Source organism: Haliotis asinina, chromosome 8 (assembly GCF_037392515.1).
Source record: "Haliotis asinina isolate JCU_RB_2024 chromosome 8, JCU_Hal_asi_v2, whole genome shotgun sequence".
NCBI classification, from domain to species: domain Eukaryota; kingdom Metazoa; phylum Mollusca; class Gastropoda; order Lepetellida; family Haliotidae; genus Haliotis; species Haliotis asinina.
Window position 1 is genome coordinate 50,274,088 of NC_090287.1, and position 18,169 is coordinate 50,292,256.

The window sequence follows — 18,169 nt, forward strand, 5'->3', positions numbered from 1 at the left end:
ACCCTTGACTATATTTACTGAAACCTGCTACACAGATCAGCATAGTGGTGCATTGATACCATTTTGATGATTTATGATCAGCTTTTCATGACTACAAGTTTGACTCTCATAGATATTTAGATTTCAAATGTACATTTAGCATTCAAACCCGAAACTTTCGTTGGACATTCAAACATTCAAGTTTTGACAAGTATTACTGAGTGTTGACTGAAGAAGCGTGATGCCATGTGGAAGTATTTAGTTGGGAAAACTCACCAGAAGGGCAGCACTATGATGTCCTGCCCTTCTACTTTAATACATGAAGTCAAATGTTTATGTTGGGTTGTTGACCCTCTCCTTGAATGTGGAGCACATGTACCATAGACTGAGATAAAGGCACTACTCCTGTAGCAAGCTCTTATGAAACAGACCTCCATCCCCTTTTTGACTAAATGTGCTGGAATATCATATTGTTGTATGATACAGTTCCCATCCCCTCTGCTAGACTTGCTGAAACCTCTTCTAGCAGTATGATATGATCCCATCCCATCTGCAGATCCCTGCTTGACTTGCTGGAACCTCTTGTAGCTGTATGGTACAGATCCCATCCACTCTGCTAGACTTGCCAAAACCTCTTCTAACAGTATGATATAGATCCCATCCCTTCTGCAGATCTCAGCTAGACTTGCTGGAACCTCTTGTAGCTGTATGGTACAGATCCCATCCCCTCTGCTAGACTTGCTGAAACCTTTTCTAGCAGTATGATATAGATCCCATCCCTTCTACAGATCTCAGCTAGACTTGCTGGAACTTCTTGTAGCTGTATGGTACAGATCCCATCCCTTATCTAGACTTGCTGGAAACTCTTACAGCTGTATGACAGATTCCATACCTTGAGGGAGAGGTATTGGAACTCTATTGAATCATACATTTGTTTTTAAATGTACTTTGTAATATTTCTTACTCAACTGTTTTTTCCAGGTGAGAGAAAAAGCAACCTCAGAGGGAATTTCAATTATTCGAATCTAATAGAGATGTCAGACAATAAAATTAGTTTCTTGTATCAAAAGCACTTTCAAGCCCAGTAGATATGTGATCTTGCTTCAGTTCATGTGGTAATTTTGTTAACATAAGGATCAGTGATTATGCTGGCAACCTCTGAACTTGTGTGCACAATGGATATTTTAATGTAATGAATATGTTGTAATGTTAAGCTGGGTAGCATGAACTCTGCCACACTGTGAAGTATGTATGAACAGAAATTCTTTCTTGTGTATGTGATTGCTCTCACAGGCTTTCTTCTTAACCTTTACATTAACATGTATGAATACACCTGGGCCTGTGTGTAATCCCTCACAAACTGAGATCAATAAAAATGAGTAATACTTTTGAATAACATGGTCACAACAGGGGAGATAACTCACCTGGGATGGGAAGTAATTCATTTGAGACAGGTCTGGCTATAATTAAGACATTTTGCACGTCCTCTAACCTCAGAGTTTGGTAATGCAATCATGGGAGGTTTCATACAGTATCAGAACACAGGGAGAAAAGGGAAAATACCAAAGCATGGAAAGAAACATCTGTACAGCTTTTTCTTGGAGCGTCAGTGAAGCAAAAAGGTCCATTTGTTCTGCTGAAATGTGTAGAAACACTTGACTTTTGCATGATGTTTCAGTTGGCATGAACTGCATGAAGTCTAATTAGTAGATAGGTACCACATTAGCAAGTTTTTTAATTTACAGTAAAAATTTAATCTCTCCTGTGTATGGTGTTAACATTCCATATAAATGAATGACTATTTTCAAGATCTTGTAATGTTAGATTCATGGAAGGGAACATCTTTGAGGTTTTGTAACTAGAGCTTCACAGTTTGTTGTTTGTTGGTTTAATGGTGTATTCAGCAGTATTCAAATGAATTGTTGCTATGCATTATGTTTATTTGTTATGTAACACAACACTCGGCAGTATTCCCGTTTTATGACAGTAATCTGTAAATAATTATTGTTACATGATTTCAGTTTGTAAAACCCTGAGTTAGTTTGTATTTTAGGTTTACTAGTAAGAATGTGCATAAGATAGAATAATACAGAGATCATGATCACCATGCGATAGAATTTCTAAGTTTACTGATAACATGAAGCTATTTTATCCCCTTTTTTCTGTTTTACTTTAGCATGCAAGATAATGTAGAATGTAGTCACAATGCAGTAATGGATACCCAAAATGGGATTTTTCAAGGGATAAGAGAAAAAGTTGAAAAAATGCAAACTATTTTAACGCGAAACATCAATCGCTCCACAACACTTAACAGAAATGGCCAGAAACTCCTCATTAGATGTAATTTCTGTTCCGGTAAAGACACGGGGAGAGCGGCTATGATGAGTCTTCCAGATCATCTCCCCATTTTCAGATGGCCACATCCATTCAGAAAAAAAACAGCTTTCACACCTTTTTGTTTGTTGTTCTACAGATATTTCCTCTTAATTATTTGAAATGTTTGCCCTAAAATAGATAATAACATTTTGAACATGAAGATGTTATGTTAATTATGTATATTTCTAGTCCGAAGTTATGACAGTATTTATTTTTCAAAGCACTTTGATGATTATTGAAGGGACTGAATGCCAGTCATGATTAATATGATTTATTTTCTGAATTTCAAAAGAAATTCTAGAGTTAGGAACAATGTGGGTTAGCTACATTTTTTAGTGTTTGAGGTAATTTTTTAGAATTTCAAAGTTACGAAGAACAAACAACATGTTGACATGGTGCAGAGCCCTTTTCTTAGTAGCATCCCTTTAGTTAAGAGAGTATTGACATACTAATTTCAATTCTTTATTTTGTCTGTATGATGTTACAAAATAGTTGCTGATATCATCAACTGAAGCAAGCTGCAACAACTGGGTAGTCACCACAGTTCACAGTAACATTTACATTTCTAACTTTTCATATATACATGTGTATACCATGTACATCTAACATTATAAACAGTACTTTCATGTGTTTTAGATGAATGAGTGAGAGAAAATGGGGTATACTGCAAATGAAGGAAGAAATCAAAGAAGAAAAAAGCACCTTGAGAAATATTTCAGATCCTTGGCTGATGTTAGAAGGAAGATGAAGACGCAAGCTCTCAACTTGTAGAGATCTCTGCTTGTCTGTGTGTCTCATTAGCAAGGGATAGGCACCTTATATCTAAGCTGTAGTCAGGCTTTTTTTTTTCAAGAGTCAGCATGTTTTGTTAACTAGGCAGGACAGGGCATGAAAGAAGGCTGTATCTCTTCTGGTATTGATGGGAGGAACACCATAGGTTTGAAGTAGAGTGTAGTAGGGAGCTGGAAACAGTTCTACCTTAGAGAAGACAAGGTGTTCTCCTTACCACAATGTTGAGAAGCACATACACATGGGTCAGGTTGGAAATATTTTAAAACAAAACATATTTTATCTAAATTTACATGAATTGGTTGTTGATTCTAGTTTCACATGTCATTTATAGATGAAACCAAGAAATTGATTGACAGTAAAACATTGTCACCATGTTGGTGTCCAGATCACTTTTGTCATGAAAAAGGAACATTTGTCACAACTGGATTCTACTTTTAAAAACACTGTCGACTGTGGCATGTTCAAATAAGGTCACTCATATTTGGCAGGGGCATGTTGTCATATTTGTGACCCATGTGCTTTATGTCCTGTAATTTTAGCCTCTACTCCAAAGCCATTTATCTGGTATACTGAAATAATGCACTGACCCAGGACTCAGATGACTATATGTTTGAAAGACTCAAATGTAGCCTGTTCTGTTTGTCGTATTTACAGTCTTTCTTTAGTTGTTCTGGGTGACAACAGATTCTTACCAAGATTAGGTTAGCGTAGGTTTTGTGTACTGTGTCGGTTTGGTAACAGCCTCCCTCCTAGCCTAGCCTGACTCTGAATATTCTGTATAATAACAGTCTCTTTGGATGACAACAATCTTATCCTAGTCTTGGTGTCCATCTGGTCCAGCTGCTCTGGTAACATATATCCCTCCTGATCATCTTTCTCATCTGTGCTGCCACCTACATAAACTACATGTACCTTTTAAATAGCCGCATATGTGACATGAAAGGTCTCCACTGTTTTGTCAGGTTGTCCATATCTGTAATGATATGCATAGGATCTGAGGATAAGACTTCCAGCAGGCTGCAAGTTCTTTGTAAATTGGAGAGGGTGGATCTAAGCTACGATAGATGTTTCAGATATTGGTGGGTTGCACCTTTGTCCCAAAGTGGTGCTTATCACTGGCCAGCCATCAATATCATATATTCTGATGTGGTTTTATCACTGAATGAATGCTAATATCCCTTTTGGCTATTCAACTAATACTGATGTGATTCTTTGTAGAATGTTAACAATAACCAAATCACCGAAGGTGCTGTTTATTTATTCTCTCCTTCTCATCTTCTCAGAGGCAGATTCCTACAGTTTGGGTCTCAGTACCTGACCCTCATATCAGTGGCAGATGTGAGGACATTGTCCCTCTATGTGTAACTTCTAATTCATCCTTATGAAAAGTTATATCTAAAACCTTATAGATCTGCAATTCAAAGCTGAGCATATTTGAGAAAATAGGAAAGAAATATGAATGAACTGTTTAAGGATAAGACATTATCATTGTTGAAAGGATTGTGGTTGATGTGATTTCACATGCTGAATGGTCTGGTAATCCCCAATAAATCTCCTACCTACCAATATCAGCACATATAGCATAAATTTATCTTTCGGTCAATATTATTTTGTGTGCCTGTGTAGCAGGCCACCAGTAAATACTGATATTTCAGTGTGCAAACTGTTAACTAGGACATGGCAAACAATTGGAACATTATTGTGGTCATGCAGACCAACAAGATGGCAACTGGCCATTCATATATGTGGATGTTACAAGTGATACAAGAAGGTGCTATCCAGTACCAAATTGTTGGCTTTAGACGACTCTTCCTGAAGCCCCTTCTCTTGAGCCAGACATCTCCGGCAGAGATCTGTGTTTATTGACCAGAACAATTCCTACTGTACCTCGATACCATGACTTGAGTGTAAATCATCTGATAAGATGACCAGATCTGACCAAATGAGATAACTTGGAGAGAAAATCCACCTCTCTGTTTATAAGGGAATACTATCAAGTCTTCATTAAAATGATAGATATTGGCTATGTAGTAACTATACCGTCATTGATGAACCTGATACAGAAATAAACACAGTCCTCTGCCCTCACCACATCAGAAACAATCAGAACCTTCATGCAAAGTACTGCTATGTAGTTTTGTAGCTTTCACCGACCACCATACTGACATTGCTACCAGTGGCCTACAACACACTCTACATTCTTGAGATGTGTGTCGGTAGAACCCTTCTGACAGGGAGATAGCATAATTGTTGCCTTGGGCTGCTCTAACACTTGGTAGTACCACCTCATTCTTGTTGAGGATCAAATTATGAAACAGATACGATACCATCATAAGGGTGGTGACTGATAGTAATGGGGTTAAGAAGATTCTGCTGCTGCTGTGGGTCATGTTTGTCCTTGTTCATATACCTACTGTTAAGCTGAACTTCACATCAGCAGCTTGTGTTAGATGCACTACCTTCTGAGACTGCAATACACAACTGATCCAGTGACTTGTTAACCACTCTGAAAATGCATTTTTCAGTCACAGGTTATCTCAAGAAAAGTATTTATAAGGTCATGAATACAATGTCTATGGACATCCGTTGTCAATATAGCAAACAGAGGCTATGATATAGCAAGTGGAAATATATTGACAGGTGTATTTCAAATGAATATTTCTGAAAAGATCCTTGAAATTATAATATCATCAAGCTCAAAATTAGGTGTATTTCAAACACAATGCCATTTTGCTGTCTTCTCATTTGCAAATACAAACTGAACAAAAGGTCATTGAAACTTCAGCATAAAACAGTTCTTATTTGGATATATTTTATATACATGTATTTGAATTTCATCCTACTTCAGACAATTCTGATATGAATAGTATTATTTGGTTTGTTGGTTTGTTAGTAATTATGCAAATTGAGATGTTTCATTAACCAGAGACTTGATGTCTCGTTTCCATTATCACTGTTGGTTGATTGATTGGTTGGTTGGTTGGTTGATTGATTGATTGGTTGATTGGTTGATTGATTGTGTGTGTGTGTGTGTGGTGTGCGTGTGTGCGTGCATATTGATATATAGTGTTGATTTATGAGTAATGTTTTCATGCAGAATCACATTCTGAAATCCTGATCACCTGTGTGTAAATAATGCCATTTTTACATTGTAATATCTGATGGCACATTCTTCTGGTTTGCAACAATGTGCAGCAAATATTACACTGTAGCATCTGCCATACACCTTTGGCATTTATAGTTAAGTCATACCACACCTAAATATTGGCTACTCATCACCTAATAGGTTAATCAGCAACCTGTCATTCAGACAGCTGAGCATATACCAGGTGTCAAGCATACTTCTTGGCACTTAACACAATATTTTTACAACTTGGTTTTCAAAACATGCATAGCCCTGTTGGAGGTTTCGTACCTATCCATCGTAACATCGCCCTTGCTGCTGTTGAGAGACGGCCATATTTGTTTTTCTGTATATTTGATCCTTAAATATATTGTTTTATTTTGACTGCACATCTGCTAGTAACTTGACATTAACTACAAATTATTGCTGAAAATTGCTTGGATCCAAATAGCCTGTATTTATGGTCATAATGAGCGATGAATCAGTTTCATTTGTAAATCCTTCACCTGTAGGGAATTTAGGAGGAATGGAACTCAAAGCACTTCAGATGACTTGAGTGTTGTATTAGAAAGTTGCTTGTATGATTATTGTGGAATTATCAGGTATGAAAGGAATGTAGAGTAATTCATGTGGATGAAACCACAAGAATGAGATACTATGATTAAGGATCATACTGGCATCTATACTTAATATCACTGTCAACAGAGATGCTGAAAATGGATAGTATCACCACGTGATTTGTTCATTCTCCGGATTGACATTTGCCATTCTTTTTGAAAAATTACATGTTGTTTTATTTCCAGGAACCAGGATTAAGATTACTTCAGGAAAAAAGGTGACAGGTCATTTACAAAATTTACTTTCTAAAGTAGGAAAGTTGCCAATGTGTAATTTGTGATATTCCATTGGTTGATGAAATAAGAACCAAGAGAGACAATGCACTTCTTCATTACGGGCTTTAAAGGCTACGAATGCTAACACTGTTTGTACTGAAGTCTAGGTATATAAACAGACAACTGCCATAGCTTGTTCTGGGTTCGTCTCATTCAAAATGTCTGCCAATACAGTCTAGCAATAAATAATGTTTAGAAAGCCATTCCATAAAAGACAATCAGGAGGTGCCATGTTGCCCATTTTATTGTCCCTCTGTGACACTCCAGTGGAGGAGATAAATTTCTTTTGCAGACACATATATTGTGGAAGGACAAGCCGTGAAGACACAATCTGAATATCCCTTCCCACCACTGACAAAAAGAAATAATTTGTGGTTGAACACATAAGAGATAAAAGTGTAATTTCTTTTCGAAAATTGTTGAAAAAAAGTAGACATTGCTCTCTTGCCTCACAGTCCATAATCACCATTAGTCTTAATGTGCTGCCAGTTTGGCTGAGGAAGACCATCCTGACACCATGAATGCTGTGAACACAATCTTCTCGGGAGATTATTTTTGGTTGTTAAAAAAGTAAAATAAAATCCATCATGGCACTTAATGATGTTTGAATACATAATTCATACTAAGATATTGTTACTACCGCAGAGTAATTAATTTCAGGTTGGGAAATATTACCAGTTCCTGAAAATGTTTTTGTAATTGGAGGTTAAAAGCATGTTAGATGAATTACAGGTTTGAAGGATTTTACAAATATTAACAATGCATTTTGAAAATGTCACAAATTACGACAATTGAGTGCATAATGATTAGTCATCTTTTCACATTCTGCATGTCAAAATCTGAGTTATAATGATAGGTTTTCAGCTTGTGGAGCTTGGATAGGAAGGCAATCATGACTCAACCATTTCCTCAATCTTCTGACATGTAGATTCACTTATATGTCATGGTGATTAAGTATGTACCTGATCATCATAAGAATGCTTTCAGGTTGAATAACAACAGGAAAATATGGCTCCAGTTGAGACAGTTTCTCTCTTCTATAGCCATGGTGTACTCAACAGCTGCCATAAAGTACTGAGTTTCTGTCAGAAAGTCAGACTGAAGAAGCTTGCTGTGTGTTTAGTCTACATGTGATTTGCACCTCCTGAATCTGGTGTGGACAAACAGTCCAGACATTGGAGACTTGTAATTTAGTTTTGTCTATGTGTTTTGATACAGTCGTGTTGTTGTCAGTCATAATTAATCATGGGGATATTGTGTTTGTATGAATCATATCTTCATGATGAGACTTGTGGGGAGACTGTTAGAATTGGCCCTCTTGTCCAATCCATTCTGTTTCCTGTTATGACAAGCATAGATTACTGGGCACCCTTCCAAACACAGAATCCCCAGAAAGGTTCTGCTTGTCATGAGAGGTAATTTAAAAGTGATATTTCCAATTGTGCACCCCTCAGTGCCATAATTATGCAGTCTTTAGTTTTCATACTCAGTTTATTTAGACACTGTTGTGGTATGTATAATTACAGAATGTCACATATTCACTGTACTTCACACTGATATTTGTAATCTTGACACATGGTTGAAGTGAAACATCCAGTTTTGTCTCTCCCTTTCACTGCTCTTGTGTTCACATTGCTGCAGGAATAATCAGAATGTTAATATGATAATATAGTGTGTTACATTTGCAGGCAAATCTTCAAGTTGAAGGTTTTAGTACATGTAATATGTTACATTTGTACAGTGTTGGACATGACGTAGAGAGTAGTTAGCCTATAAGGTTATGTCATCAAGGTTAAACTTTGTGTCCCATGATTGTAAGATCTACTTGGAGTGATTTTGGTGGTGTACACTGAAAGATCTGACTGACTGGGTGTCGTTGTGCTGCTTCTGCATGGCTCTTGACTTACGTTATCAGGCCTAGAATCTTGATGATGTAGCTGGGGTGTTGATTTTTCAGTATTAAACGACATTCACCATAATTGTGTGAAGTGTTTCCTAGAATCAGTGCATCACTTCATGCCACTTTTGTTGACATTTTTACACATATATTTTTTTCAAATTTAATGCTTGTATTCATTATATAGCTGGTTATTTGTATAGTTTGAGCTTATTATTGCCTTATTGTTTCAGGCAAGGATGACAAGGCCTGGAGTATGTACATTGACTACCAGAGAAGCTGGTTCATCCACAGAGATGAACACACCAACCGCACTGACGGGGGCATCAAATGTGGCTCAGTGATTGGCTGTATACTGGATCTCAACAACCACACTCTCAGTTACTTCATCGATGATGAACCTCATGGACCAATCGCCTTCACCGACCTCCATGGTGTCTTTTTTCCCGCTGTCAGCATCAACCGTAATGTTCAGGTCACACTACGCACTGGTATTGAGCCACCTGTTGAAAGTGAAGGAAGTGCCAGTGATGAAGAATGAGATGTAACAGCTCTTCCTATTAGCTCCATGTTTACTCATTTCATTATGATTGGTTCACTGATTTACATGAGACTGTAGTGTCAGTGTGGTTTGTTCATAGACAAGATCAAATATTCCAACTGATTCACCAACATCATCTTATTTATGACCCTAATTCATAGGGGAAAAATATCAAAATATTTGGTGGCACTTGATTTTGCAGATGTTTCAAGAGTAGGTAGCATCATCCTTTATGGTGTATTGCTAGTGATGTATAGTGTATCCAAGTCCTTCCCAATACAGAATACCGCTACATCATAATTTACCAGCCATAGCAATACAGATGAGCCCTCTATATACAGATGAACATGTATCTGTTTACAGTACATTGAACAGCTAAAATGCCAATGTTTCCCTGAATAACTTTTAGAACCCATGACTGAAGGTTACTAGACATAACTTTGGTTTGATAAGGAAAGTACATGATTTTTTTGACAAACCTGTCCATGACTTTCCACTCACAAACCAGCTTTCCACTGTAAGGTGGGTAGATTGATGGCCCAGTATTTCCGATCTAGAGATACTTAAGGCTTGGGTTATAAGGATGATGACACTCTAGCATTACCTAGAACAGTCAGATCAGGGCCTTTCAAAATCATGAGTTCTACAAGGATAAAGTTATGCCAACTTTGCCTAGCGTAGTCTGATCTAGGCCTTCAGTCAACATGGTTCTACAGGTAATATGAATGTCACTGCGCCTGTGACGCCTCATCCATCAGTCATCCTCAGCTATACGCCCATTGTTTCCACATTAGTATTTGTGTAACATGACAAATTAGTCAACATACATATCTGTTTGATCACATGCTATTCATAAATGTTCATCATGATATTTAGGATATGACGTGTCAAGTGTTTAGGCATAGTGTGTCATAGAATATGTATGTACATATATATTTATTAATACACATAAACAATGCTGAGAGAATTCAAATGTACTGCAGAGACTTATCTCATTGTGTGGTTTAGAGAAGTATACATCTCTAAGTGCCCATCACGGTTGTATGCCAGAATGTGTGAACATGGTCAAAAAGGTTTTTTTAATGTTTTATGATAGTGCTGTATTTTTGAGAATATTTCATCGATATTATATCAGGTACAATTGTCAAGACATTGTTTCAACATTTGCATGCTCCACCAGTGTCAAAGTTTATGCATCACTTATATTTTATACATTAACATATAGACATCCACATGCTCATTAAATTGGAAAATGATTACATCACTTGGAGTCCTACATGCTCAAAACTGTCTCTCTCCTACCTGATTTGATAATGTTTCAACTGAGACATTGTAACAGAATACCAGTACTATAACAAAAAGATAACATGTTAATGACTAGCTTCAACTAAATGTATCTGTCTTGATCTGTTTCATTAAACACATAAAGCTTCTGTGTATGTATGAGATATGTTGGCAAATTGAAATGAGACAACAAAGGTTGGAAAGTTTTGGTGCTTGATGGTCTATGAATGAAATTACAACTAGTAGCATGAACTCAACATTGATATATAAACCATATACATTACTGAGACATAACATTATGTTTGACATTTACACAGGTTTGACCATCAAATACCTACCTCAAGTGGTTGTATGAACTTGTTTTCTTTCTTTTCTTTTTTTTCTATTTTGATAATCATATGTTGTATTTTAACATGTAACTTTCCATTTACAACCAGCCTCATGCTCCACACGACAACTTCTGTCGATATAACATGTTTCACAATCTCAACAATGTTCTGTGCTCATTAGTACTTGTATGTAGCTATATGTACATTGTCATAGGTGGCCCAGCCATCTAAAGTGCTGTTATTTGCCTTGGAGGGTTGCATCACTTAGGCAGAAGGGTGAATATTAGTTATAACCCCAGTGATGTTTCCAGGTTTGTCAATGCCATACCCATGGGTTGTAAACAGCTGAGACCGGCATCACATCCATACATCTGTTGTGATAGAACCAGAATACTTTCTCATTTGCATGAATACTCATGCTTCTATGAATATATGTCATTGATACTCACCACCATGAAAGCTTTACTATCTCATTAACAAATATGTAGATAACACAACATGACCAAGATCATTCATTTGGTGCCAAGGTATGGTACCATGACCAATACAAAACTCAAGGCTATAACCAATTTCCTTCTTTTTTTTTCTTTTTTTTTTTTTAAAGCATTTCAACAATAGTGGATTTTGTGTGTTACCTGAGTAGATCAGATCCCAGACTTTATGTAGTGTGGGAGTGCCTTTGATTGTGTACATTGTGTGGCATGTTTTGTGATTTTATGAGCAGTTTATATTTTATAAATCCAATTTTACAACATGCTGTAAGTTTATTTACATTGCAACACATAATGTCAGATGATATGAATCTGTGTGTATTGCATCTGCCCTGTTTGTGGATGAGCTTAAATTACAGTACCTGTGAGGAAAGTGTCTCATGTCATAGCATCTTCTTTACAGTATTCAATGTATTGAGCAGCAGGGCACATGAGCGGTTGAAGGGAACTAGCAATTCTTTAACATCTCAGATACTTCTGTAACTGTCCAAAGAGCGAAACTTTTCAGCTTGGGTATCTTTTGGGATAAATTACTTTGTTTCAACAGAGTATGTTTCAACAGAGTACGATAATAATAATTAAGAGACCTAGAAGAAATCAGTGCCTCTTAAGATCATACAGATTTTTTCAAGATACAAATATGGTGCTTAATACATCAAATATGGTTTATGAGGGGTTACATATTCATCAGTCACTGTGGACATGGTCCTGTTAGCAGGGTAGATAGCTTGTCTTACTTGATGCTAGTCATGTGACCATACATATGTCCCATTACTTGTCTTGTATGTCATCATAATCATCCATGTCACTTTCATTTGGTTGTGGGTGTAACATTTATACATTTGTTTCCTGAAGATATAAATCAGTCACCTAGTAGTGATGATGTTTGTAAACTATGGTGCATTGGTTTGTAACCATCCTTGTTAAACAGAGATAGTTGTCTGTAAAGCAGTACATGATATGACAATGTCTCGACAATTAATCATGGATTAAATGCTGTGGCAGAACTGTATTCACTTAAGGGGATTTCATGTTAAAGTTGTAAGTACACATTTTGGCAATGGAGCACTGCGACCCCTCAGTTATACACAGCGGAATCAGAACCCCAAGTTCACAAAGTCATCTGCAGTAAGTTTTTGTTGAAAAGTGTACAACAGTTGAACTCTCTCCTGAGAATGTTTGTGAAAGACACTGAAAATAGAATGATATACTGTATGTTCAAGGATGGTTTCCCATGAGTGTTGACCATTGTAGAAATGTGAGAACTGTTTTGTGTTCTTGAAGAGGTCATATTGAGACTCCCTGCCCGGTATGCAGGTGGGATATGTATATTTTGTGTTCTCTGAACTAGATGTTTGTTTTCACCTACTGTATCTTGCTAGCATCAAGAAACTCAGGTTATTACTTGCACTGACTCTTTTGTTTTGTTGTCAACATTTTGCACTAATATCAAATGGCTATAATGCTTTTACATACAAAATAATCAAAATCTTCTTTAAGTTTGTTTTTAACTTTTACATTGATTTTATTTACTGCATTTTAAACAGCAATTTTCTTCTCCAAAGTTTGAAAGTTTTAGCATTGTTACTCTACATGAATTTTCAAAAAGAGCTAAAATCAATGAAATTTCTTAATCTTTAGCATGGAATAATGAAAGAACTGATTTACAATACAGAACTGTGTATTGATCAGTATGGCAACAGAAGTTCTGTAGTCTTTCTCATGCATATATTTTTTATTAAATATTTATCTGTTGACTGTATGAACAGTTGAATTTAGATTCATTAACAAAGGGATCATTTTTGATGTCTTTGGATTTTGATTTGTACATAGTTTAATTGTAAGCCAGTTGAATTTTGTGTTAAATTTGTACATTGCCTTTGCTAAATGTAAATACCTTCTTTTTTAACACATACAAGCAGTGTGGGTGCAACAGTGAAACAGTTCTGCTAGTTTGAGTTCATTGTACAATAATCAACAAATATATCTGGCTCCTGTTTACTGATTCTGGCTAAAATATAGGTCATGTAAAAATGTATAGCATCAAATACTTGTCAGTTTCAATTCTTTCTCTATGTGCCATAGAGCTGTGTCTGATATCTGTTAAAAATATAGAACCAAGATGGCTATCTTGGTTTGTGATGGTTTTGAATTGTAAGAATTAGAACTTACCCTGTATATTTCACAGTTCATTTCCTACCACCCTTGGGGTTTTGCTGTTCATATTTTATGTATTGAGAATCAACCACATTGTATTTATTGTACATGTTTCTAGTTTAGTGTAGGTTGTTCGTGAATCCATATTGTCTCATTATTTATGGCTTACTGTAGGTCTCTAGAACCAAAGACATTTTGTTTACCATGCATCATTTGTGCAATGAATAAACTTTCAGTAATCCAAAAGACATTTTATTATCTCTGACCCTGTGTTCACCATGAGTGGTAGATGTCTACTGGACAGGTCATGAACAGTATATGGCTGTATTTAGGACAGATTCAGCTATGCTGAACATGCTAAAGGACTGACCCCTTCATTTTTGAGGCAGATTATTTTCATTTGTTTGTTGGCTGTATGACCAGCTATATGACAGTAGCCAGGCAGTACCTCATTGTGGATCAGGCGGTCCTGCAATTGTTATTATGAGCATTATTACAAATCATTCATGATATACAACCAATCAGAACTGATCCTGACCACATAACCCATACAGTTGACTTGTACAAAGCTGCTGGGCACCAAATGAAGCCAAATTTCCTTGTATGAGTGACTGCATTGCCAACAATACAGAAGAAAAAAGAACTTAACCCTCCTGGTACAAGTGACAGCTTTAACCCCTAGACTACTTCAGTAACCCATTACATACCAAATGTAAAATAACACTTCACTCGCAGAGATGCTTAAAACCTAATGTAGTTCATTTAGACTCAGAGAAGCAAGACTTAAACTCAATATTAAAACAAAATAATTAAGGAATCAGAACAAAAAAAGAAATTAAAAACAACTATACATTTGAGGATGTGGAAAATGAAAATGTTTCATGATATGAATCCTCTCAGAAATATATCAACGAATTTTTATTTGATAAACACATAAATGAAACCTTTGAAGTTGCTTTAATCTGAAAGAAATCAATATGTTTACCACTAATATCAAAGAATCATCTCTTGAATTATGTTCCACAGTAACCCTCAGACTGCTTCCTTGTGATTTTGCAGTGTATGCTGTAAGGTAAGTTTATATGCAGAGAGACATTATTTTTGGTTAACATACACACACAGAGAAGTTGTTGCCAGACATATTGTTGGGGTGAGAATCTGACAGCAGAATCTGCAAGTTGCATGGGACTGGATGTACAGGAATAATATTCACATCAACATAAATAAACACCAGCTTCCCCTTGGCAGCATGATAGTGAGTTGTGTTGGTGCATTGTGTCCATATGCAACTGGAACAATATGCAATGTGGCAACTTTCAACAAACAGATAAAATGTTGTTTACACACCTCAGAGATAGTAAATTGTTCTACATTATTTCTTAGTGGAAATTTGTTTGTTTAGCTTACACTTCTGGGAAGATTATTAGGGTGTGGACTGATTCGCAATTCATGCATATACCATTCTAGCAGAAATATTCAAGAGATGATATATATATATATATAGAGAGAGAGGTGTTTTCGCTACTATGAAGACCTGTCATTTCATGTAGGCATTGTAGCCATATTGACACAGAGATGTTAAGTTAGTGTATTGCTTCTTCATGAGTAAAACTTCAGGATTTAATCTGTCACCAAAGTACCACATCCAAGGGGTTCAGTATTTATAGCTCTGTCAAACAAACATCCAAAAGTATGATTTTAAGTGTGTGCGTATGTGTTGATAAGGGGGACCTTACCATTGTACATGCATCTCCATACAAATCACCACCACCCTCTCTAGTCACACATTATGAACAGTCCCTATCTGGCATAAGCTTTTTCTTGAAATTATATAATTTTGGCAGAAACAAACAATGCCCTCTAGACTCCGTGAGAAGGGAGTTTCCTGAACCTAAGCAAAACCAGTTTGCTTCAGTCTGGGCCTTCATATTGCAGAAAAGGCTTTGCAGGAGGGACGGCAGTCTGGTCCAGGGACTAGGACAGATCAGATGACCTTTTTATCCCATTCAGTTTTGAACAAACTCACTTGAATAAGGTGAGACCACATGTTTCATGTGTGCTTCGTTGTGGGTCTGGATAAGTCCTAGAAACTTGCAGGAGTAACAATGCAAACAGAAGGACTCTCCATGACCAATGCTGCTATACTTCAACTGATTTATAACATGGTCTCTATCCATGAAAACACTCACCAATTCAAGAATGCATGAGCATATATGTCCTTGTGTCTGATTGTTTGAATTTGATGCAATAGTGCTAAAACAGTTTCAAACCATACTCACAAACTAAAATGATGGACTGGTTTCTGGCTGGCTGTGCACTGCAACAGCTTTGCAAGATATATTCTGTTGTAATCCATACCATTGAATATAATTATAGCCTTTATCCAAAAGGCTGACAAAAAAATGACAAAAAAAACACCACATAATTAACTTCACATTAAGTACATTATGAGATATGGTTGGTAGTTTGGGGTTTCTTTGCACACTGAGGCAGCAGGGTAGCTTGGTGGTTTAGGCATTATTGAATTTACACTTTTTACTTAGAAATATACACATGAGCATTAATTAAGCACCACCAAGAATAACTGTCAATTGTAACAAAAAGGGATCAAAACAGAGAAGTCAACCAGTTGTACCTAAACACACATGCAGTTAGCATGAAATTCATGTGCTGACTCAAATGCATGCTTTTCATGCTAAAGTTCTGTCATGGTACAAGCGACTGAGGAGTATAAAGAGGTGAAATGAAGTATTCTCATTGCTTTCATATCGACACATCAATAAGTGAACGTTGCTGAAAGTGAACTTTTTTGGACATGCCAAGGCGTAGGCTTTCTGAAAATACCAGATGGCAGATAACTGGTATGCATGAAGCTGTTTTGTCCTGTTGCAGCATTGGGTCCAGATTGAATCACACTGTCATTAGACGCCTTGTAAGGAAACATGCAACCACTGGTTATGTCAAGGATCATCCATGATCAGGAAGGCCGAGAAAGACCACTCCCTGTGATGACTGTGCCCCTGTTAGACTAGTGAGACACAGGCCCATTATCAATGCCAAAGATCTCAGAGAACAATGGAGAGTGGGTGTTCATCTCTCAACCAGTACCATCCAAAGGGCGCTCAGGTCCGCTGGACGTTGCACGTTGTCCAATGAGATGTCCCTTACTCACTGATAGACTCAAGGCTCAACGTTTGGCATGGAGTAATCAACGGCAAAACCACAATCTGAGGAGATGGCGCAGGATCCATTGGTCCGATGAAAGCCGTTTTCTTCTTTCGTGTTACTGATGGCCGTTGATGAGTTTGGAGAAGGAGTAAAGAGGCTTATCAGCAGCGGATGATCCATGCAGCTGAACCCTTTGGCGGTGGCTCTGTAATGGTGTGGGGGTATATCTCCTGACTGTAAGTTTTATCTTATCGCCATTCAAGGGACACTCAATGCAGCGGATGATCCATGCAGCTGAACCCTTTGGCGGTGGCTCTGTAATGGTGTGGGGGTATATCTCCTGACTGTAAGCTTAATCTTATCACCATTCAAGGGACACTCAGAGATACCAACAGGAAGTGCTGGAAGCTGCTGTTCTCCTGCATTTTGATAACCACCCCCTCCCCAGTCGGCCAGTATTTATGGATGATGATGCTCGGCCCCATTGTTCCAGAGCTGTTATCACATACTTGCAGAGCAACGCAGTTGACAGATTATCTTGGCCTGTGAGAAACCCTGATCTCAACCCAGTTGAGCATTTATGGGACCATCTGGGGTGTCAAATTCAAGTAAGGGATCCAACTGTTCAAAATGTACAGGAATTAACCCAGGCTCTTCTTGAAGAATGGTAGAGGATTCCAATGATGCTCATTCAGCATTTGATTTCCAGCATGAGGAGGAGGGTTGCAGCAGTTATCCGTGCATGGGGAGGATACACCAAATACTGATGTCACCATTACTGTTGGCTTAGGATTGAACAGTGAATGTTTATTGAGAACTTTGTGTACATTGGACCACAGACATTGTCTGTGTGACCATAGTTTTGGAAATGACTATTAATAACGTTTTTAGTGCCCCAATATGACCGTCAATAAATTACAGCCGAAAGTAGCAGTCGTCTTGGTAGTTGATGGATTGACACTTTAGATGGTTCAGTTTTAATGAAATTATAACCATGTGTTTGGTTTCCATATCATGAATGACCAGTGTGTTGTGTTGAACACAATCTTATAGCATGAAAATGGGTGGTGCTTAATTAATGCTCATGTGTATAGATATAATGAATGACCCACATTTCTGTTGTTTCACATTGCTGAAA

The 18,169-nt window shown here is 37.2% G+C and overlaps 1 protein-coding gene across 1 annotated transcript in view; it reads left to right on the forward strand.

The window, feature by feature from the left end:
* LOC137294568 (E3 ubiquitin-protein ligase TRIM9-like) overlaps nucleotides 1-14,109 on the forward strand; it is a 189,641-nt gene extending 175,532 nt beyond the window's left edge. Inside the window, exon 8 of the mRNA XM_067825612.1 lies at nucleotides 9,295-14,109. Coding sequence (XP_067681713.1) covers nucleotides 9,295-9,602 — 308 coding nt within the window. The 3' untranslated portion in view covers nucleotides 9,603-14,109. The remainder of the gene's footprint in view (nucleotides 1-9,294) is intronic.
* Nucleotides 14,110-18,169: the final 4,060 nt, after the last annotated feature.